The sequence below is a fragment of the Danaus plexippus genome, chromosome 7 (assembly GCF_018135715.1).
Source record: "Danaus plexippus chromosome 7, MEX_DaPlex, whole genome shotgun sequence".
Taxonomy (NCBI): domain Eukaryota; kingdom Metazoa; phylum Arthropoda; class Insecta; order Lepidoptera; family Nymphalidae; genus Danaus; species Danaus plexippus.
Window position 1 is genome coordinate 4,649,892 of NC_083541.1, and position 23,383 is coordinate 4,673,274.

The 23,383-nt window shown below is 31.3% G+C and overlaps 3 protein-coding genes across 4 annotated transcripts; 1 reads left to right on the top strand and 2 right to left on the bottom strand.

Moving 5' to 3' along the window:
• Positions 1-1,956: 1,956 nt before the first annotated feature.
• On the bottom strand, positions 1,957-7,784 carry LOC116770543 (probable serine/threonine-protein kinase DDB_G0278901). 2 transcript variants are annotated; one of them, XM_061520879.1, is made up of 5 exons: positions 7,618-7,784; positions 6,766-6,935; positions 6,212-6,386; positions 6,041-6,124; positions 1,957-5,963 (listed from the first exon to the last, which is right to left on the bottom strand). In XM_061520879.1, exons 3-5 carry the CDS (start codon positions 6,320-6,322, stop codon positions 3,681-3,683), a joined length of 2,478 nt encoding a protein of 825 aa, XP_061376863.1. In that variant the 5' UTR covers positions 6,323-6,386; positions 6,766-6,935; positions 7,618-7,784; the 3' UTR covers positions 1,957-3,680. The 2 variants fall into 2 exon arrangements, with proteins under 2 accessions (XP_061376863.1, XP_032517953.2); XM_032662062.2 differs by lacking the exon at positions 7,618-7,784 and adding an exon at positions 7,417-7,611.
• Positions 7,785-9,410: 1,626 nt separating this feature from the next.
• Positions 9,411-13,966, top strand: LOC116770971 (paramyosin). Its single transcript, XM_032662626.2, has 6 exons — positions 9,411-10,194; positions 11,091-11,308; positions 11,398-11,542; positions 11,626-11,839; positions 11,933-12,138; positions 12,332-13,966. The coding sequence occupies exons 1-6, from the start codon at positions 9,565-9,567 to the stop codon at positions 13,886-13,888; spliced, it is 2,970 nt and encodes a 989-aa protein (XP_032518517.2). The 5' UTR covers positions 9,411-9,564; the 3' UTR covers positions 13,889-13,966.
• On the bottom strand, positions 13,960-21,741 carry LOC116770973 (organic solute transporter alpha-like protein). The gene is made up of 7 exons (XM_032662628.2): positions 21,497-21,741; positions 19,730-19,878; positions 17,564-17,712; positions 17,040-17,126; positions 16,419-16,515; positions 14,440-14,686; positions 13,960-14,357 (listed from the first exon to the last, which is right to left on the bottom strand). The coding sequence occupies exons 1-7, from the start codon at positions 21,645-21,647 to the stop codon at positions 14,188-14,190; spliced, it is 1,050 nt and encodes a 349-aa protein (XP_032518519.2). The 5' UTR covers positions 21,648-21,741; the 3' UTR covers positions 13,960-14,187.
• Between the last annotated feature and the right edge of the window lie 1,642 nt (positions 21,742-23,383).

Consider the following 23,383-nt stretch of genomic DNA (forward strand, 5'->3'; position numbering starts at 1 on the left):
GTTGCCGCACATACGACAACGAGCGAATATACCGAAATGTAAGTGTACCGCTAGTCGGTAACCGTTTGTAGCCGAAATATGAATAATCTAAAATCACGCATGCGGCAACTAATGTGTTTTGGATAATTGCCGTAAATTAGACACACTTTCATTGTACGTGAGATGAACTTGGAACCTAATGGCACCTTAATTGCTTGATCTATCCGTTGTATGGAAATATGTAGGCTTTCAAATAAAAGGCATTTATTTTACATCTTACAATAAGTATATAAGTGAGTACTTTTTAATACCAGCCCTTATCAAGTTAGGTATGCATAATTAAGCTGGTAAAAATGATCGCATTGTAGGTCAGTTTGCGGTGTCAATTGTGCTATATGAATGGATGCGCCGTTTTTCTCACGCCAGTGGATTATTTAAATAAGTGCGTGTTTAAAAAAATGTTATAACTGTTATGTAAAAAAAAAATTGCTAATTTTATACCAAAATAGTGACATATGTACCTATCTATCTGAATTGAATCAAGGTTTCAATATAATATTACAGATATCCCACTTTTCTTATTTATTTCAAACCTTTTTGCTATAGAAAGTGTTGTAAAAAAGTTTACTTGGTGCTGATTTCAAGTTTTTTTTGTCTGTCTCATAAATCACACGTAACTATGATTTTTAAATTTACAGGTTGCCCTGTGTGATATGAGTGGTAACTTAAACTCTGGCATGTTAAACTGCCATAGAATGTTATGGTTTTTACGACTAGATTGCTGTGAGCTCCACCTGACGCGTGTCGCGAATCGCTAGGGCGTTCACTTGAAGAAATGTCTATTATTATTGTGTCATTAGTCATTCTATCCAAGAAAGTATCCTGACTTTACATCCGCATCCCGGTTATTCTATAAGTACAATTTTAAATTACGCTTAGAGAAATTTATCACTAAAAGAAAGTTCGATGTAATCTTAATAATCTGTCTAGTTTCAAACGCTTATAATAAAAACTTTTTTTAAATACAATTTATTATTACCAACAAAAATGTATAATTGGTATCAATGACTATTAAAAACTATTAACAGAATGACAAACATATGGGACTTTTAACTTACATATGGGACTTTTATTTTTATTTTACATAATAATATTTAATTTTTGTTTCGTAACGGCACTGAACAAAGATTACCACACAGTTTTATGACTGACCAAGGTAAAAATCAGTAGCATTTAGACAATAAGTTAGCTGCAAGGCTGTGTAAACACAATAGCGATTTTGGAAAAGGCAAGGTCGGCCATGTAGCGAAGAAACGCCCTTTCGAAGCCATTACACGGGCCAGCGAACATGAAACTATATCAACCCTACTAATACATATATTAACCTACGACGGTTATGTTTTTTTATTATATTAGGAAAATGTTCTTCATATTAAGCAAAGGTACTTTCATTAAGCTCTTTATAATTATTATTTTTTATTATATCTCCCTAAATTTGCTTCGTCCATCTATTCCATGTCGCATTACCGAGGATTTTTATTATGTATTTCATGCTCTATTACCCAGATTGAAATTGATTATAGGATTTTTGATCTTCTATTAATTTCTAAAAATCTAATAATAATAATAATAATAAATATATAAAAAGCAATTATATTCAACTAAAATACGAGAACACCTTCACTCGAATCGTGGTTACGTAGAACCAGAACGCTTTTCTTTTATGATTTTAAATTGTACTTTATTAAAAATGCCAAATATAAATCACGTGTTAAAATTCAATATAAGTATATATTTTATATCATTCTCTATTTTCTTCTCAGTATTTTTTTATTTAAATCTATTTTTTTATTATAGTTATATGAACTCTATTGCTCTTGTAATAAGTTATATATTGCAATCCTCTGGTATTAAATATTCTCCGTATAACCTATTATTAATCATAGTCAGAATAGGTTTATGAAATCAAATAATGTATATATCGCCATGTATTTATTAAATAAACACGTTTACATCAACGCCGAAGCATACTAGTTACCAGACAGCATTCTTACGTGACTTCAGCAAGCAGATCTTCAAAAACCTATTTTCTATATAAGATTAACAAAAAAAAAAAAATCAACAGTGTAATGGCAATTATATAAAATCTCACTCAAAAACCGAACAAGGTACGAAAAGGGACATATATTGTGTTTTATATAAATAAAATTTCCTATAACTGAATGCGATAACTTTAGTGCGAATTTTTATAATCGACGCAGACATCGACGGTTTAAACTCGGTCGCTTCAGAACATCCGATATAAAGCCTATCGCCGATAATGAGAAACCGTAAAACTGTCGGTGTCGAGTTGCCTATACAAACTCGCGCTAGGGTTGAACACAACAAATTAGTCAAAAATATAAGTACTATGTATGATTTCAGACTATATCATTGGATACATTCAATAACATTTATTTCATAACACACAATCCCCACACATAATATTCTAAACAATAAACGAACGCCTATAGAAAAAATAATACACACATACAAAATATAAAACTTACATAACATTGTGCTTCACCAGACAGACAAACGGATTACAATTATATATTTATTGGTCTAACTATTTCAAAAATATACTCCATTCATATAAAGGACATGCACAAAACGGTTAAAAGATGCTATTAAAATATTGCGTCCTCAGTGAAAGCACAAGCGTAGCATTACTCCGTGACTATCTAGCTATAGATTTAATTTAAACAATCGACGGAATCAATTTATTTATATAATATAGATGAGGACATCACTAGAATAGCGGTTTTATGACGTTTTACAACTCTGTAGGATCTGGTTTTTTATTTGACAGTGACATAAATTAATTTGACGTTTCAAAAACGATTATTTGACATTGTCTTAGGGTATAATCTTCACAAAATATAGATTCGTTTTATGTAATCGTAATTCGCATTAAGAAAGTATACAATTAAGAAAGATACGTGTTAAACAGAAAAGAATAGAAGAAATAAAAGAGAAAAATCAAATGTAAAGCTGTATGGATTCAATACAATAAATTTTTAAACATTCATATAAAACATAATGTCAAACTATAAAACGTCAATATTTGACATTAAAGTGTTCAAACGAACCAAATCCTACGGAACACCACGAAAGACTAGACGACTATATTAAATGTTAACGAAGTACATCGGTGCTAGATAAATTTGTACATACGTGAACTATTCATATATTTATCACAAACTCCAATGCGTTATAATACTTGTGAGGATGCGACGAGGACATGGTCTCGTCGGCCAGCTTCATATATAAATAGTATATATTATTACGGATTTAATAATAAGACGGTACACGAACGGCAGGAGCACATGAATTGTATTTCGTTATAACATTAACAGCCAACAAGCGATCTATCACGACCATAGATACAAATAAATACATCAATTAGACTAGAATGACATTAAGACCATAGACAAAAAATATTACCGCCTACTATATTGCATAAAAATTTTAAATGTTCTTTTTTTATTGTGCTTGGGATTATCACAACTTAAATTTGGAATTAAATTCGTCAAATTTGACATTAGCTTTAGAACATACGCTAGCTACAAATGAACGACACGAAACGTAAGCTACCAAACGTATATAAGGAATGTTAATCGTAACATTTGTATTATATTATATTAACCTTAACAATGGAATTATACATCAGTCTCAGTTTTGCTGCTTGTGCGTCGACTGCGCCCCGACGAAGCGTTGTTTACCCAACAGGGTCCACTTAACAGAAATTTCTTTACATTGTACTCCATCCTGGCCAGATCTTCCGGAGATATTTCCTTCTCGCCCTTAGTCTTAAGGACGTCTCGTAGCTCTTTGCCCACGTCTATGGATATTGCGTGATTGTTCTGCGTGTTTTCACTTATCTCTGTGACAGTTTCGTCTCCGACTTCAACCGGAAAAATTGTCTCTTTCACCAATTTATTGACGATTTTAGTATTGCTGGAGTTATTTTTATTTGTTTTTTCTTGGTTTAAGCTCTGACTGGCTGCGTTATGCGGCCAATTGTTACGCGGGTCCCGGGAAAAGGATTTCGCGAACTTGGTGACTGGATGGGGCATGTTCAACGCCAGTTCATTGAGAGTTTCTGTCAATCTGTTTATTTTGCTCTCCCTTCTCAGCATGCGATTTGCCAACGAGCAATCGTCTTCTAAGGGATCGTTAAGATTGTTCTGCTGTTCCAAGTTCTTCTCGACCCATTCAGCGACTCTGAGTAATTGTTGCTTTTGTAATAGCGCAGCGCTGTCGTCGCTTGAAAGTGAACTTGTGCTTTGTTCATTTGTAAAGGCTTTCTTGCTGTCGTTAGCCTTCAAATGTGTTTGCGTCAAATTGGGATAAACGTTGACAATATTCTGTATAGTTGATGATTTGGCAGTGTCATTTTTTTCCAGTTCCCCATCGATCGGTGGGAAATCTTTGGATATTTTAGTGTTCTCCATGGAATGCAGCTGGGACATTTCGATTTTATTTAGAGTCCTTGGAAACGATCCCGTTACTTTGCTCTGTTCGTATTTATCGAAATTAAAAATTTTGATGTCCTTGTTGTCGGTGGGCGACAGAAAGTCTGGTTTCGTCGTGGACTCGCTATTGCTATTGTTATTTCGGGAGAAGCTATTCTCTAAATTGAAATCATTGAGTAGATCAATATCGGAAGTGTTATTTTGGCTACCTATCTGCGAGGTGTTTTTATTGTCGGAAGTATTTGAGAAGTTGTGAGTCTTTTGCGGTTGCAACGGGGAGGAAGAGACGTTCAGCAGTACTGGGTTTATTGGAGTGCTTTTTACGGATGCGTTGGATTCTTTATTATTATTGTCAACGTGGACATCAATCAGAGTGCTTTCGACCACTATGTTATCATTTTTAAGAATCCTCTTAGTCTCCTCATCGTTCTTTTCTAAATCTATAAAATTATCTAATTCATTCAGATCGTTCAGATCTTTGAACAGCGAGTTATCGTTACATTTGCTCTGACGTCGATATAAAACCGGCGGGACGTCCGGTTCAGCGTTGTCCAACAAAATATTTTTAGAACCGGCTTGCATACGCAAATGACAAAATCTTGGCCCCGGACCCACGTGGGTATTGGACTTGTGCGTGCTGACTGTGGATTTGGCTACAGAGGATGTCACACTACCAGCGCCCATAGAACCATGAGAGCTTTTCTTCATATTCATATCTATTGGAATCTTATTGTTTGTTTCTTTGGAATTTGACGCTTCCCTAACTAGCAAATCTTCATTGCCTACACTTTGGATGCTACTCTTAATACTAGATATTGAGGTTTTGGTGCGATCGCACAGTTTATGGTGAACCGCCGGTTCCGTAGTCACACTGTTGGCACGAATTTTGAAATCGTCTTCAACTTTGTATAGAACATCGTTCTTTCTATTCACATCTAGTTTTGTCATTCCTTCGTTTTTAATCGCGTCATTTATGATATTGTTTGGTTTCTTTATAGCCGGGTCCCTGATGTCCGGTTTTACTGTGAGCTGAGGTATGATATACCCGGGGTTGTAGGCTGGTTTTTCGTTGACAATTTTCTCATTGACGTGTCTTATAGCTGGCGGAGTGTTGCTTCTTATGCTCAAAGCTGAATGTAGAGATTTAATTTCAGCGTTACAGTTCAGACACAGTGTGTTACTCAGATCACCACTCTGTATTGTCTGTGTGGACACTGTGTAGTAACTTTCGTTATAACAAAACGGTTTATTCTGAGATTTCGAGCAAGTGCACGTATCACAATGTTTTGTGACCGAGTCCTGGATACTGTCTTCAAGTATTTTTGACATGAGTGACGCTGATATATTGAATTCATACTCGCTAGCATCAAATGTATCAAGATCGTTACCATTCTTTGTCTGGTTTACCGGTTTAGGTGCTTTAGACATCACATACTGTGACACCCTCGCTTGTGTGTCTATAGGAAGCTGTGTGAAACAAGAGATATGTTATAGTTCTATGTAACAAATAATGATAACAACCAAAACAATATCTAGCAACTTACATTATCAAGTTTTTGAGATACAAAGTTGTCCGGTTTGCACTGCAACAACTGAATCGCAAGATTCATATCGTTTTTATATCTCTCCTGTAAATATATCACACACACACACATATATATATATATAAGTATAAAATAATAAAATCCGAATTATAAAAACCTCTTATATCATACATTTTCTTTTTGCAGCATGCTGTAATTATGTTTAGATTCAGCCAACCTCACTGATAATGTTGCTATATCTTTTGTCAGCTGGCTTTTCTCACTTTTCATTTTGTCAACCATTTGAAGCAATTTATCCTCAAGAACCTGATTCAACTTCTGCACCCTTTTGTGTGAATCATATAATCTGAAATTGTATTTTTCTTATGCAAATATTTCGCTATTGTAATAAAACAATCGAGTCGATAAGGCGTATAGAAGATTTAGTAAAAAATTAAAAGTATAAAATGAAATAAAGAAGAAGACCTGAATTGAATGTATGATATTTTACATAGTCTTTTTTTTATTTATAAATACATTTACAAGCTTGTGTTATATTTTTATATAAAAGATAAAAAATATCGGTAAGTTACACAATAGCACTGTCTGTTAGTTGCCTAAGTGTTTTATGATTTGTCGATATCAATTTTGCATTCAAATTTTTTCACTTCACCATAGATGTGAAGATTTCCTTAGTTGAAAAAAAAAAATTAAATTGTGATTTTTATAAAATATTTGCAGCTCACCTTTCATACTTCTCCGTCCAGGTTGCTACCTGTTCTTCCAAATCATTAACTCTAGACGTACATTTGAAGTACTCTGTCTCTAGAGCTACAAATTGTTCATCTCTGTCTGCGAGGTGTTGCCGTAAATGGTCCACCTCTTTGTGCAACTGTACCTCACCAGCACTACATTCCTACCAATTATGTGCAAAAAAATTAAAAAAAACAATAACACCCACCACCTATCCATTGACAAGAATATCAGGCAAACAAAAAAAGAAAAGCGATGTGCATAATTTTTACTGTTTATAAATTTCCAATCCTACATGGTCTAATGTCTGAAGCATGATATTAAATTCTACTTTAAATAAATTGCTAAACAATAACACTAAAATGTGATAATTTAGTAGCAATATGAGTACTATTTGTTTCTTACAAATAAGGCTCCCCTTGATGAATTGATGGCTAGTTTCAGTAGTAAAAAATTTTCATAAATGTTCAATAATTATTGTACAAAAATGTAGAAAACAGTTTAGAAAAAAATATTGCATCATTCCAAGAGAATAGATTAAAGATAGTTCTAAATAAATAGTCATAGAACTAACACGAAAGTAATAAGATCATTCTTTGTAGAGATTGTATTTCTAGACTACAAAAACATCGCCAGATTTTTACCTTACAAGGGGAATTCTTTATGATTTCGTCCATCACTTATGAAATAATTCTAAATCACATTTCACATTATGACAAGTCCAATTTTATATATAAACAGCCACGTCACACGCAAAAGTGATTATAAACAGCTATTGTTATCAATAAGCCACTGTTTAAAAAATAAAATAAAAATCAATCGGGACACATAATATGAATATTTACTTCAATTTAGAACTTTCTAAGACTCAACCATCTGAAAAGTGCAATTAATGTTCATATTTAATTCTAAAAACTTATTGAAATACAATAAGAGTATATGTATATTGAAAAAAAAATAAAAGTAACTATTGGAAATCCCAATTTTCTAACACGACGCGAATTTCTCGCAGAAACGTAAATGACGATTTGACATTATTGACGTTTTTCATAGATAATCTAGCTGTGTTCTTGTTAAGTCAAACAAACATTTTAGACGTAAAGTCAAATACTTGAGAATATTTGAGCAGTATTTCTGAAGGAAATGATATATGTTTATTATAATTTGATAAAATAATAAAAAGGCATGAAAATTTTTATTTTTCATAGACAATATATAACTTCATAAACGCTGAATAACATTATGGTATACGGTTTTATTTTCTATTACATTTTACACTTGTAGTTTTAGTTAAATCATAATTCATAAGTACTTCCTAAAGACAAATGCCTTCTAAAATCAAAATTTCATTACGTTTTATCACATAAGTTCTCTAACAACAACCTATATAAAAATTTTTGGTTTTATAAAATGGGTTATAAAGAATTTTTTATGTAATTGCGAAATATGATTCAATGATCTCCTTACTGACCTTCATATACATAAAATTTAAATACAGGCGCATACTTAACCACTTTTATAATATTCCACTTAATTTTAACAAAATAGATGTATAGAATATACATATTTTTTTATTTTTTTCATTTCTATGGTTTTTAAATTATCCTTCTGCAATAAATACTAGCGTGCTCGTATCCGCCCCTTTGACTTCCCCTATTTTCTCTCTAAACGGTGTGAGTTGTGACTATGCAGAACACTTTTTTGACAAGTCAAAGAAGATAATCAAATTCAAACCAAAGTTTTTAAAAACACTTTCGTATACTTTTTTCTATAGTGTAAGGCATAAATTAAGTTTTCACTTTTGAAAGTATTTTTTTAATTACAATGACCTGAGCTTAAAAGGCATATAGAGTTTAAAAAGAATTCCTCACAAAATTTGTAATTTTATCATTCCGAAAGCATGGACTTTCGATGACTTAAAAATTCTATATCACCTAAATATGGAACCTTATTTTCCTATAATTAAAGAGTTTTCTGCCTATCTAGTCCTGGAAGTTCGACATTTTAGAAAACAGTACCCAGTTTTGTCTTAAATAGACACATTAAAGTGTTATCAACAAAGATAACCAGTTATATAAATTGTACACATATATATATTTTTGTGAAATAATCACTTCATTCATAAATTTTCTTATAATTATCTGTTTCCCTAGATCATCGATTGCTACTATTTTGTGCTATTTCTCTAAAGGAAATCTAAGTAAAGATTATAAATTATTTATTTCTTTATTTATTTATCTTAATTCTAAGGACAATGGCCAAGTCTTCATAGTAATACAATCGTGAAGACAATGAAGAAATTATGTTTAAGAATGCCAGCTCTTAAAGAATAACTTAAAATCTACTACAAAAACAAAAAAATATATGAACGCCATCAAATGTAAAAAATACATGGAATTATTCCTTCAAATAAAAATTTAGGTTAAGCCCAAAATTCGATATTTTTTTTAATCCCCAAACCTGAGTTGCAAAAAATTGACATAATTTGCAGTAACTTAATGATAAGAAAGATTAATTTATACTGATAGTATAAATTATTTCACGCTTATTTAATATATTCACGTCAGAAATAACGCGATAAAAATAAATTATTCTCCGAGATTTCCCTTCAAAAAGAAGCTTCGGTCGGCAATACGGTACATACTTTAGGCGTCACCACACGTCTGGTACTGACGGTAGATCTATTTCGGGAACTCACAGTAATTCTGATCGCTCGCCTTTGTCTTATTAAAAGTATTATCGGCAATACGTATACGTTTTAATTTGTTTATTAAGTATAAAGATCCTCCGATATGGGGAACGTGTTCAGTGCATCGACTGACGCTGCAAACGCTCCAACAAGACGTGAAAGCGAAAGTGAATTGATGGAAGACGTTAATACATTACATGTTAACGATGATTCCGTGGACGAACAATTCCATGATTCTATCAGTGATAACGAGGAAACTGTAAATAGAAGACGGGATGAAGATATGAATGAATTCAGAAAGCAATTGGACACTAAACGTGAACAAAGAAGAGCAATATTAGACCGACATAGAACTGAAAAGAAGAATTTAGAAATAAAATTAAGCGAAGAAAAGATGACACACATAAATTTATGCGAGAAAAATAAAATGCTTAGAGAATTACTTGTGAAAAATAATATTGAAATTCCGGAAAAACTCGACAGTGCCGATGAGGATTCTTACATCGCAAGTTCTATTTCTGAAATGAAGAAAGAAATCGAAAGCTTAAAAACAAACAACAACTTACTACGTTGTGATCTAGCTAAATCTAACAACGCCCTACAATCAGCGTATTCTAATATCGCAGATTTAAGTGAACAAAATACTGAATCCATTAAGCAAGTAAAAGCTCTCAAAGAAGTAATAAATGTCAGTAAGACGATGATTAATCTTCGTGAGGAACAACTCAATGAAGTAAGTTATATTTTACATTCTCAATTAATGATATAAAACGATATAGAAATTTCTCATGGACTATAATAATTGGCAATGAAAAATAGACCTTTGATTTCGGATTAATGTAAAATATTATGTACACTGTTATTTTGCAATAACTAAATCAATGGACTTTTCTCATTAATTCTTCATTTTCTAGGTTTAATTAATAGTAAGAACTAAGAAGTTCTATTTTGAGAAGAATTATTGTTCTTTTATTTGAATTAATACATTTTTTTACTAAGTCTACAACAGAAAATATTCTAAATTCGTATTTTATATAGGTTCTTAAATATTTATTTCCTAATTAATATTTTTACTGTTTGTACTGATTTAATGAGATCAAGACAGTTATAAATTTGATCGCTACGTTTTATCACAAAAATTGGCCGCTATTAAATACATACCTGTTAATGGACTATGTTTTAAATCAAGGCGCTTTTAGCTCAATGTTTTCAATGCAGATATTTCGCAATCATATTAACAAAAATGTTTACTTACCTATTTTATCCTTATAAGGAGTGAGAATCTCTAAGATTCCGTAAATGTAAGTAATGAAATAAAGGCAACGACCTGCATTCAAGTTTGCTCCATCGGTCATAAACCGAAATGCACGGCGTTGGCACATTGGTTTGACCGAACGCCAAAACATCGGATCGCTTTGTTTAATAAATAGGACAATACTTATTCAATAAATTATTATTCTTCGATCACTGAGTACATTAATCAAGTTATTAACGTCAATTAAAAACTTACGTCATCTATTATAGACATAGAATCTCGTGGCCAAAATTGCGGTGATTTATCTAAAGTCTAAGTTTGCAAAGGGAAATGTTTATTATATCGTTCGTTGATACTTATTTTTTTATTTATAGCTAAAAAATAAACTCAGCGAAATTGAACAATCTTTGGCTGATAGAGAGACAAGTGTGCTATCTACTGATTTACGAAAGGAATACGAAAGGCAGTTGCAAAATATACGCACATTGCGTGGTCTGTATGAAGAGCGAGCCCGATTGGCTGAAGTTACAAGACAAGCACTTGTAAGAGAAAACGAGGAACACAAAGTACTTCTAGAAGTTGAAATTAATAAGTGAGTTAAATAAACAATAGTTAAAATATATATAATCAATTTAACCTCAACAAATTCTATTGAATTGTGCTATTTATTCGTTCTTGTAGATCTAAAAACCTCACAAGTAAGGTAGAAAAGCTAGAATCTGAAGTAGCTACGTTAGGAGAGACAATCGGAGATAAAAATAATGTAATAGCATCTTGTCAAGAAGAAACAAGAGGCATAAAAGCTGAAATGTTGGCTGTGAATAAGGTATGTGCGTTAACGTCCTTACCTTTATTATGAAATAAAAGTCTTTCAAGAATAATTCTTCCTTTTAATGGAAAAATTTACAGTTGTTTTCGCAGGTACTTTTAGGCTACAAAAATAAACAAGATTTAGATAAACTAATTTCTCGTCTTGAAGAAAATCATGGTATCCTTACGCATATGGCTGGAAAAGAGAACAGTTCAGAATTATCATCAGAGCTTCCAAAACTCCTGTTGGAAATTGTGAGCCAAATTGAAGAAAGTGATAATAAGAGTGTCGATGAAAAATCTGATGAAAGAGGTGATTTCCCAGTGGATTTTATTTTGATTGTCTTTAATTACTTTCTGAGTAATTTGGATAAACCACCTTTATAATACGTTTTTTTTGTTTTAGACGTAATTTCTTCTTTCACTACTACACCTGAAGAAATAGTCCAAAACCTTCCAAAAGTCTGGCGCGTCCTATCCGAACTATTGAGTCACCAAAGTGAAGCAGATAGCAATACATCCGAGAAAGTGACTACATGTTACAAGTCGGTACAAACGAAGTCGGGTCCCGTACTTGTGCCAAGCGTTAGTCAAACTTATATTAGATTAAAGGTAATTGTTTCTTAAAATCTGTGACTCACTATATTAATGCTTTAAGATAACAAAAATAAGTTCATGATCAACAATTTGCATTAAAATAAAAATAGAATATTTGTTACGACTTTTGAAATACAGCCAATTTTGCTTACGATCTTTTGCTATGTATTTTTACAGTGAATTATCATTGTGCAATTCCTTTACACAGGATTTGATACTCGAAAAGCTGGCGTTAATTAAAGAAGTTAACAGAATGAAGCAATTAAATACACATCTAGAGTCACGTTTAGGTGAACAGGAGAAAAGGTTGTGTCTCGTTACCAATGAACTCAGTAAAACTTGGCACGTTGTTGGGAGACTACGACGTCATCATCATCAGTTGCACACACATGAAAAAATCCTAAAGTATGAACTGCAACAAAAGAGAAAACTACTTAACGAACTGAAAGAAGAACTAGAATACTGTCGTGAAAAATGGGAACAGGCACGCGAAAAGAACACGCAGTCCGAAAAAGATTGGAGAAAACTGCGTACGGAATTTTCAAACAGAAAATTAAAACCTGACCTACAATCATTAACTAACTCAGCTGAAAGTGGATACAGTGACGAACGACCATCGGACGAATCTTCAGAGTCAAACGATGAAAGTGAATACGCGGAACCGAAAGTGAAATGTAAGAAGAAATTTAAGAAATCATTCGAAACCATTATCGACTCGAGTGCAGATTTTAATCTGGCCGCAGAAAGAGAAGATCCGGTTAGTGATATGCTTGACGTAGCAGAGTTACCTCTTGATACACACGATGATAACATCGATTGCGATGCATCAGATTCAATGAACAGCGAGAGTTTATGTAAAGAGAAACTATGCGACGAAACGGAAGATGAAATTCCTGATATAGTTAACGATTCTTGCTTAAAGTTAACAACTGATATTCATGGCGAAAACATAGATACTGCATCTTCAGGACCGTCTATCAATATTGATGGGGCAATTGATCCCGCGCCAAATATACACGATATAGAAAAATATCAACAAATCCATGAAAATAGAGAGAATATACTTGGAAAAAGCCATTTAGTGGATAAGGTCATTGATCCTGAAGATAATATGATTAATATAAATCTACCCTCGACGTCTCAAAACATAGATTTCCAAAATAATGATATCGATGGAACAATATCAGATTCTACAAAAAATATTGTAAATACTTCTGAATTAGAACAACTCACGGAAAATAGTCATGTTGATTTTAAAGTTATTTTAGAAAATGTAAGAAAACAAAACGAGAGATTAGAGTTGAAAGATAAACGACTAAGTAATTTAGAACAAGGATGCTCCTCGGTGTTGGAAAATATGTCCAACACTCTCACTGTTGGTGATGAAATGATTGCTAAATTAGACAACTTACGCAATCCCAATAAAGCGGCACTGGAGGAATACAATTCAAACGAATCAAACAAAGTTGATAGTCCCGATTCAGATACCGAGAGCAAACCGTCTACAAGTACAGAAGAACCTTCGTCTTCACGAGAAATAGATCACGAAGCTCGCTTCGCAGCACGTGACCTTCGACTAAAAAGATTGGAAGAACAAACAAAATCACTCGTAAAGAAAGTTAACAAAACAGCTACAAAAGGCGTGAGAATAAATTACAAATTAGAAGAACTCCACAACATATATGGATCTGAGCACTCGCGATCCGGCACGCCCTCCGAAGATACCGAGGACATGTCGCAAAACGACGAAAACTCAAACGAATAATACATATTTGTAGAATAGACTATTGTTAATGCATGCTGACATATGATTATAAAATAAATAAAACATTATAATAATTAACCTCTTATCTTTATTCAATAAATCAAAACACAGACACAGAAAATCAGGTACTTTGCTCGATGTAGTTTTTAAAACTAAAAGTATATGATAAAAATTAAAACAAAAATAAACAAAAATATGGCGCTAATGGTAACTTATTGAAGTTTATATACATCACAACACAATAAAATTATATAAATTGTCATTTGAACAAATTAATTTACTGTTACAAATATTATATTTCAACTCTTATCCTCTTTAGTTTTGTCACTAGTGCTAAGGCTGTCCTCAAGCACGGCGACCACTATATGTTGAACTCTATCAGCGTCTTTACCCGGTGGAACACTATACAATCGATAGGCCCAAATAGAGAGCAAAAGCATTTCCAGCATCATAACGATACTCTGTACCACTGAAACAATAAAAATGTCGTTTAATTTTGACACAACCTGTAAAATTTCAATAATTTTATTTAATATATATTCATAACTTACAATTAACAAATACGGAAGGATGTAATGCCGTATGACAGGGTAATTTAAGCATTCCTGGCAACATTTTCGTTATGCCCCACTGTAGTTTGACTATGATGAGGACGAGTTGAAGGGCTAAGAACCTAGGTTTAGGTTTAGCACCCACCGCCTCCGCTGTCTTAATGCACATGATCACCCCCCACACTCCGGACAGAATCGACGCTGCTACGAACGGTATTATATAGATAAGACTATTCAAATATAGCATCTGGAAAAAAAACGTATTCACCTTAGAAACCTTTGTTTAGCCTACTTCGTCACGAAAAATTACTTTGATTTATATGATACTGATAAATTTTAAAAACACCAAAATAATATGTGTCTTACCCAAGATAAAAAAGTTTTATATTTTATAAAATTAATGAATTCAAATACGATGTTTTAAAACATTACATGTATTAAATAATTTATTATAAGTTTTACTGTATCTACTTATCTATACGTCTGTTTGTAACATTCAAATAACCTTTTTTACTACATGCATGTGAGTATATATATAAATATTACAGTTTTTGTCTGAATAATCTCTGAAATGGCGGGCCCGATTTAGACGGGACTTTTATTGACAAATAGCTAAGGTAGTAAGGAGTAACTTGACTACTTTTTACCCTGATCTCGAGTCCCGATACCGGAATTGGGCGTTATCATGCGCGAGTGGAAGACGGGGCGCATCCGGCGCTCAAATTTTTTCTTTATTTTTGGATTTTTTACACAGATAGAGTCGCGGGTAATACCTATTTTCCTCGGACACGCCGTCGCGCCTCAACGGCAGGACCGATCCCCATTGGTAATTTTGTTGTTGTTTGTTATCGTCAGAAATAGGTTTCAGATGTAGGATTTTATTTGCGAATGCAAAATAAGTTTGTTTTATTCTGTCTCATATTTTTTAATATTACCAGGAAAAAATCCGCTCTTTGTCTTTAATTCTTTAAGGAACCGTCATATTACAGTGATTTTAATGCATCATTCCTTAAATGATATAGAAGTAAATATGGCAACGCACGAGTTACATTTTATTATAGAAAAATTTATATCAAAGTTTTAGAATTTTAATAAATAATTTTTGTTTAAAACATTTACAAAACGGCATGGTTCAGGCAATATTGACTAATAAATCGCCCGTAAGTATGCTATGTTGCAAAGACGAAATAAATCTCTTTCTCTTTATATCAAAATCTCTTTGGTGTCTTCACATAACTTGTAATTTTTTCATACATTTAGTTTTTTCTTCATAAGAATATTCCCCTGTCCATAGATCAAAGTGGTCTTACAATTTTACGATATCATTACAATAACATAAAAAAGATATTCTCTTTTATCTATTAAAGTCCCAAACGAGCTTTTGCATTCAGTTGTCTCCTACATAGCGTATTTCCAGAATCGATGTTCTATTTTCATTCTTGAATCAATTAAATACTCACAATGCATAGCCGAGGCATAAAATCTGCTCCCGCGTTGAAAAAATTAACAGCGGGTTTTGATTTTACCATTAATTGAAAATTTAATTTAAATTTTGAAACTGTTTAAAGGATTATCCCAGCCAAATAGAAGTACATACAGATCGACATAAGATTAATTTTAATGACATGTCATGACAAGTATAGATAATTTTACTGACGGCTTCTTATTTTTGCCGTTACTTCTCTTTTACATTTTGAATTCATATCTTTAAAAATGGAATCGAGAAAATTTCGTTTTGATTATTCATATTTCGTTATTTATTATTAACCTTTAATATAAGTAAAGATTTTTTTCATTATGTGATTTAAATGTTTTCCGATTCGTCAAGCTCACAGTGTTGCCAGCATACATTTTTATTTAGATTTTTTTTTTTAACCATTAAAATCATTACTGTTTTTGAAATAAATTTACGTGCTTATATGATAAAAAAAAGATTTCAGAGAACTTTTTCATATCTAAAACTTTAAAAGCGAGCCTACCATGTCTTCGGCCCAAAGTATGAGGATAATGACGTATATAAAAGCTTGAATGACTGGCATCTGAAGCACCAGATACCTCAACCACGTCAAACTCTTCCTGCAATAGAAAATAAAACATCTATATATACTTATATATATATATATGTATGTATATTCTTTACCACACTAATAATAATGTGAGTACAAGAGGTTTTAGCAGTTTATTTCTTTTATATTAACTAGCAATTAAATTTTCAATTAAAAGCTAATTGCACTGAAATAAAGCGTTTACTGCTTAATAACAGTGGGTGCAGGAAAATACGTCAATTTGTCAAAGAAATTAACTTTAATTACAGCACTATCTTTCATTACATTTCGATGATGATATTGTTGAAAGCAATTTGTTATAGTCGTTTTCAAACTTCACTTTCCTAGCCAGTTAGAAAATGCTCAATTATTTTTAAATTAACAGAAAAGTAAAAATATCACCCGATTAATTATGAGTCATTCTTTGTAATTCATATCCATTATAAATCTTTTAAAATTACGAACTATTTTCCTTTCCATTATTACTTATAGTAATAAGCATAAAATCGGACATCAAAAAAAAAATTAGGAATTAATTAAAAATTTATTGCTTACTTTTGTACTTGAGGGCGAGGCAGAATACAACAAGGCCAACAACAGCATGGCAACACTCTGGTTTCCAACCGAGATCCTTCAGAACGTCTTGAATATAAAAAATATGTCATGAAAATAAAAAATCTTTTTTTAATAAAATAAAATAAAAAAACTATAAGAAATATTTAATTTATGTTTGAAATGAAACTTCTAATGCGACTTCCAACAAGGTTGCGTTATACTTTCAACGTTCCTGGCCAAAAAGAATAGAAAGAGACGGAGCGATAGTAAACAGGTGGGTCAATTGGGGATTGTAAGCAATGCTTATAAAGTTTGTCTTAAAGAAACAATATGAGTTCAGTAAATATCAATTTCTACCCCTTCCTATTTTCATTTCCACATTACGAAGTTTCACTTCTTCCGCGCGGAGGGACTCCACGCACTATTTTTTATTATAATATTGTTTCTGAAAAAGGAGCTTAATTTAGAACGTATAAAGTTTAAGCATGAACTAAATGCCATAATGAAGTGATTACAAACATTACCTAACAAGTTGGTTAACCCCACCGCTCTCTGCGATTACCATGAAGTAGAAGTGGTACATGGCCACCATTACTGCCTCTTGCGCGATTGCTTCGGCCAGAATACAGGCTCGAGGCACCACCGTCACAAGAAAAGCGGCTGAAGCCACCAACTATAATTACATTAAAAAAAAATGTAAAATAAGAGACACTGAACAAAAATAATATAGAATTAAGAATTCATTACGTAAGATATTATAAACAGTTCATCAACACGAGGTATTAAACTATCTTGCGAACAATAGCTTAACCTGTAACAAGTACGTTGGCGGAAATTGTTCTTTGTATACTTATTACTGGTTTTGCATTGTCAAATTACGTACGGAGCGTTTCAAGTTTTTTCATTCACAAAACTTCGCACGCGTCGGTGTCCCAATGCAAAAGTATTAAGGATACTCTTCTATAAATTCATTCCGTATTTCGTATTCTCATAAGCAGACATACATTAAAATTTATAATTTAAATCTAGTATACTATAGATTTATCACTATCATTCCCATTTCAAAATTACCACCTGAATATGATAGCAAGATTTTAATAGACCAGATCATTTAATTTGCTATTTTTTATAATATATTAGTATCATTATTATCAAAATCACATTAATAAAAAAAATGCAAGTCTTTTTTTAATTATTTTGTTTAAATTCCTCTTAAGATTGTGCTGAAGTATCTTTAATCCATCCAAATATCTAGGATTACCTACACAGAAACCAAACTCAGAATTACCTTCTACTGTAAATAAATTGTTTGGCATAAAAAGGGTGATTAGTTTTTTTTAAAAACAATCGGTGATAGTTAAAGGTCAAGACTATTTCACAATACATAAGACAGAACTCCAAGTAAGTAAAAAGCGGATGCAACATTTATTATATAACATATATAACAGGTATATATCTATACAGTCAAACAAGAAATATTAATTTTCCTATTTAAGTAATACTTTTTTATTTTACGTCATTAGGTATGTATTTAAAAAAAGAGGACTCATCTGTTAACGAAAATACTTCTATTTAAGTATTTACCCGTTAGTAATGTAATTGTATAATAACTCATTATACATACTTTTGAAACATAAATTATTTAATTATCCATATATTGGTTACAATAAAAATCAAAGAAGGAGAGCTATCAACAAGATAGAGTCAGTCAAATAATATACACAATACTGACCTACTTATATTTTGTTGCTAAATAGTAGTCTAACGAAATAAAATAAAAAATTCAAACAAGTTAAATCTTTAAAGAAGACGTCGATGGTGTGCAATATAATTAGAGCGTGGAAATCATTAAACATGGATAAACGTCGACGGCTCGAAAGACTGGAGGAAAAGACTGAAAGCGAATTAAAAAAAAGAAGCATACTTTTTTAAAATCCGAACTTTAATAACCATAAACTCTTTATAAGGGCGGTGACTGACCTGACATGACAATTGTGGGTGCCTTATTTTTTTTAAATAATGATACTCATTAGTGCGAATGAAGCCATAGCAGAAAAATAATAATAATACTCCTTAGTCCTTACAGAATAAAAACTACTGTTTACAATTTAATATATTGTTGACGTTTCACGTTGGCTATTATAAAGTGGAGTTCCCAACAACTTGCGAAACAACTTAATGTCGATTTGTGTAACACCACTCACTTGAACATAGCAGGACGAGTGTTCAACGGTTAGTACAAATATTAGAATTTCATATATTTTAAGTCTGTCAAAGTAGGGCTTCGTAAAAAATAATACTTAATAAAATTTTAAAGTAAAATTTAGTATCTCAAAAAGGGTTTACACTTCATTAGTTGAATGTAATGTTAACAACTGTAATTTTTCAATTTTAATTCATTAAAAATTTGATTACGAATTAGTAAATTAAACCGATAAATTTCTAAGTCAGTTACAGATCAATTTATAATCCTCAAAACTTAAAAGCAGTCTATTTATAGTCAATACCATTCAATATTACAAGTGTTAAAGATTATAAACATTCAGCTAAACTTATAGATTTTTGTAAGCCCTCCGCGTATGTACGACATAAATAATAAGATTGCAACCTAAAAAATTAAGTAAAAATGTTTTTCTAATATATATTCTAAACTCTTTATATAAATAAGATAAACTCTTTAGTGAACTTACCGGATATACAGCCAGGACGATAGCTGCACTGGTTTTCGAGTCCTTCCAATGTCGTAACGCAGATCGCAACGTTACCACGTACATTACACATATTATCAAAACCACCAACAATCCAAGCGACCAAATAACATATGCGTTTGATTTGAGAACTGCAAAATGAGGTTTAATGTAAATGAAGTTTTAAATAAACGATGAAATTTAACATAAATCAATAATTTTATTGTTAAACAATATATTTTATTGATGGGTTTGTAATGCAGATACTTTACTTAATTAGCTATAATTGGGTTGAAGTCGAGTGTTAGATAAATATAAAATGTCTGCGTTACAAAGATCGTGATTATTATCCCAAAAGATTTTCTCACGATTATAAAGTGTTCAGTAATCGTATTGCGTGCTAGGGAAGGCGACAAATAAAAAAAAAAAACTTTTAAAACACGTACTTTATTCCTTGATAATCTACTAGTGTTACAAGAGGTATATATGATGTCTGCTTTTAATTAGCAATGGCAAGACTTACTTGAACCGTTTAATCAATTTCAAGGCGACATAAACTGATGAGAACATAATACGATTTAGTAACAAATTTTGTTTACAAGCATTCATTTTAATTCGTGAATTATTTATTTGTTAGAATGTTATGATTTTTTTTTTTGAGTTTTATTCATTTAAATGAAGCTAATATTTTTCGGATAAACTGCGCGGATTTTTATTATTTAAAAAACTACATAATTCCGTCGTTTCGTTGGATGGCCACATCTCGTCTGCCCGTGATCACGGTTGCTGAAAAGTAACCGAAACGTCGGGATTATGTAGGTTTTAAATAATAAAAATCCGCGTAGTTTATCCGAAAAATATTAGTTTCATTTGTTATGTTTCTTTTTGTTATTTAAATAAATTTGTTATAATATGTATGTAGCATAGTCTTGGCTGCAAATCAAAGATATTTAAGTATATATTTACACTAATAATTTCTATCAAGACAAGTATAAAGGTTAGGGGACAGTTAAGTAAAATTTTAAAAGGTTAAACTGGATATTATATTTCATAATAAAAACTTCGAATTAAGCTGTTAAAATTTAAATTATAGACATTTTTTTTTATATACATCGATCTGGCAACCAGATGTGTTATTGGTTGGCATATTATAATACGAAAATTAATTGAATATGAAATAAATATAGAAACGGAATTTGTGAATTTATATAATATAATCTGTGAAGCGGTTTTTATGAAAAAAATTGAAGAGTATGAACTATATGCATGAAACTAATGATGAATCATTAAATTCATTGAAATTTAATCCCACACTAATAGTTTATTAAAATATTTTCCTTGATGATTCCAATAATCCTTATAAGGATGTTATTTATATAATTGTTATATATCACACAAAACATTTTGTAAAAATAATAATAAAATTATACTAAAACATATGGAATACCGCAGTTATAAAAAAAAATGACTTCCGGAACACGAAATAGGAAATACTGGAATATAAGTTTGGTGAAGAAACTACTGACTTGCGTAGGTCATGGTAGTTCTTTGGCATTACCATATACATACACGTATAATTATATTTTATGACCCTTATTTAATTCATACAACTTTCTTATTAGTCTATAATTCTACTTATATATATACTTTAACATAAATATTTAATTGAACAAAATTATAAGCATTATTATTTTTGATCTTAATTAATCATTGATACTTTAAACCCAAAAAGTATATTATCATGACTATATTTCACAATAACTATAATACCTGCGGTATATGAAGCAAAATCCGGCTGCAGGCTATATGTATGACACAATAGGGTTGTATTTATCGGATGATTTATTTCCGGTGGTATATCAGAAATATGTCTAGCTGTGAGCACCCTCGGTCCATTACTCGCTTCACTTAATAAATCCATTTTTAATATTATTATTAAAACACTTTTCAAACATACACCATTCTATGTAGCATACAGCCGTCCCATCGGCTGCGTGTATTCGACTGACGCTCGCGACTCGGTCACTTTCTTTCGACATTTTAGTACGTAACGAATAGTGTTGTACAATATTCCGCTACGTCATAGCGTCATAGCGGTTTAGGTTCAACTTTAAACTATAAAATTCTTTAAAAGCCATTTTATTATAATAAAAAGGAATTGAACAATAATTTCAACTAATATTATTTATTACTATTAATAACTCGTAGATTTTATCTACATATACATAAAAAGGAGAAAAGAGTTATATAATTCTATCTATTTTTAATATTTATCACAACTCTATTACTTTTTGCAACCAATCTGAATATATGAAGTAAAAGAGAGAGTTGCCGACTAACATACTTAACGCTTTGATAATTCATAGTTAATTTTGTAAGCATGAATGTTTGTTCTCTCATATTAGGCAATATACTCAAATATGTATTTGAACAAACGCTAGATAAATGTATTGCAAATTGTAATTGATGGGACACCAAACATTAAAATTTCAAAAAGTTAGAAATTTCAAATGAAATAAATTTTATGGATATGGATAAAAATATCTACAAATCCAATATTTTTTGCTGAAATCTACCCAGAGAATTGTTTATTATGGATTAATAAAAAAAATATTAAATAAAAAAAAGCCTGAACGCATTCATTATCACTCCACGATTATAAAGGCACGCGCGAAGCACTTAATCTACACCAAATATGCAACAATCATTATGGAAGACTGATACTCTGAGTGCTGGACCAATATTAACCAAACACACCATAAAACCACTCCAAGGAAACCGGCAAATATAGAAAACGCATCGACATCAATGCATTAATTTGATAATTACGATCTAATAAATAATAACAATAATACGCAAACACACGGACAAACGTACACGCAAACTTATAACACCCGTCTTTTAGATTCACAATTAAACAACGTGTACCTACCTACAAAAACAATATTACCTATATAATTTAAGTAAACTGTAAATAAAATAGATAAAATATGTTAAAAAGCACAACATCCAAAAGTAAACAGGTATAAGAAAAAGGCATTCGTGCTCGAAAATATCATTATAAAATCTTATAATCATACTCCTAAGAGATAAAATGTTACGTTTTGAGAAAGTTCGACGAGAATTAAAAAAAAGAAATTGTTAATGAACACAGACAGCAATATTATTATTTAAATATTAGTTTGAACATAACCAAAAATGATAATGACAATCCAACATTGACTACAATAGATTCCCACAAATATGAAGTAATTTATTTTATTTTATTTATGTACATTTGTAAGTTATTAGTATTTTTTTTTTAATAACGCAGACGAAAAAGCTATATTTCATTCTGCCACATATAAAAAAAAATGATTTTTTGGATACTTAATTGCATATCGGTTATTTATTAATAATTTATGTATAATTATGCTTTCAACTTATATTCAAAATCAACGTTAATGGTCTAATTCAGCCCACCAATTGCCGACTCATTTATTCCTAATTTCTTTAAAATTTTCGCTGGTTTGTCCCGTTAGGATTCTGTTAATTTAACATTCCTAGCCTTATAATATGGTATCTTATTAATAAAAAAAATATTAATTGTTAAAATCTAAATAATACTGTAGTTACACATCAATCTAAAATCAATTCTATTTCCTTAAGACAAGTTCG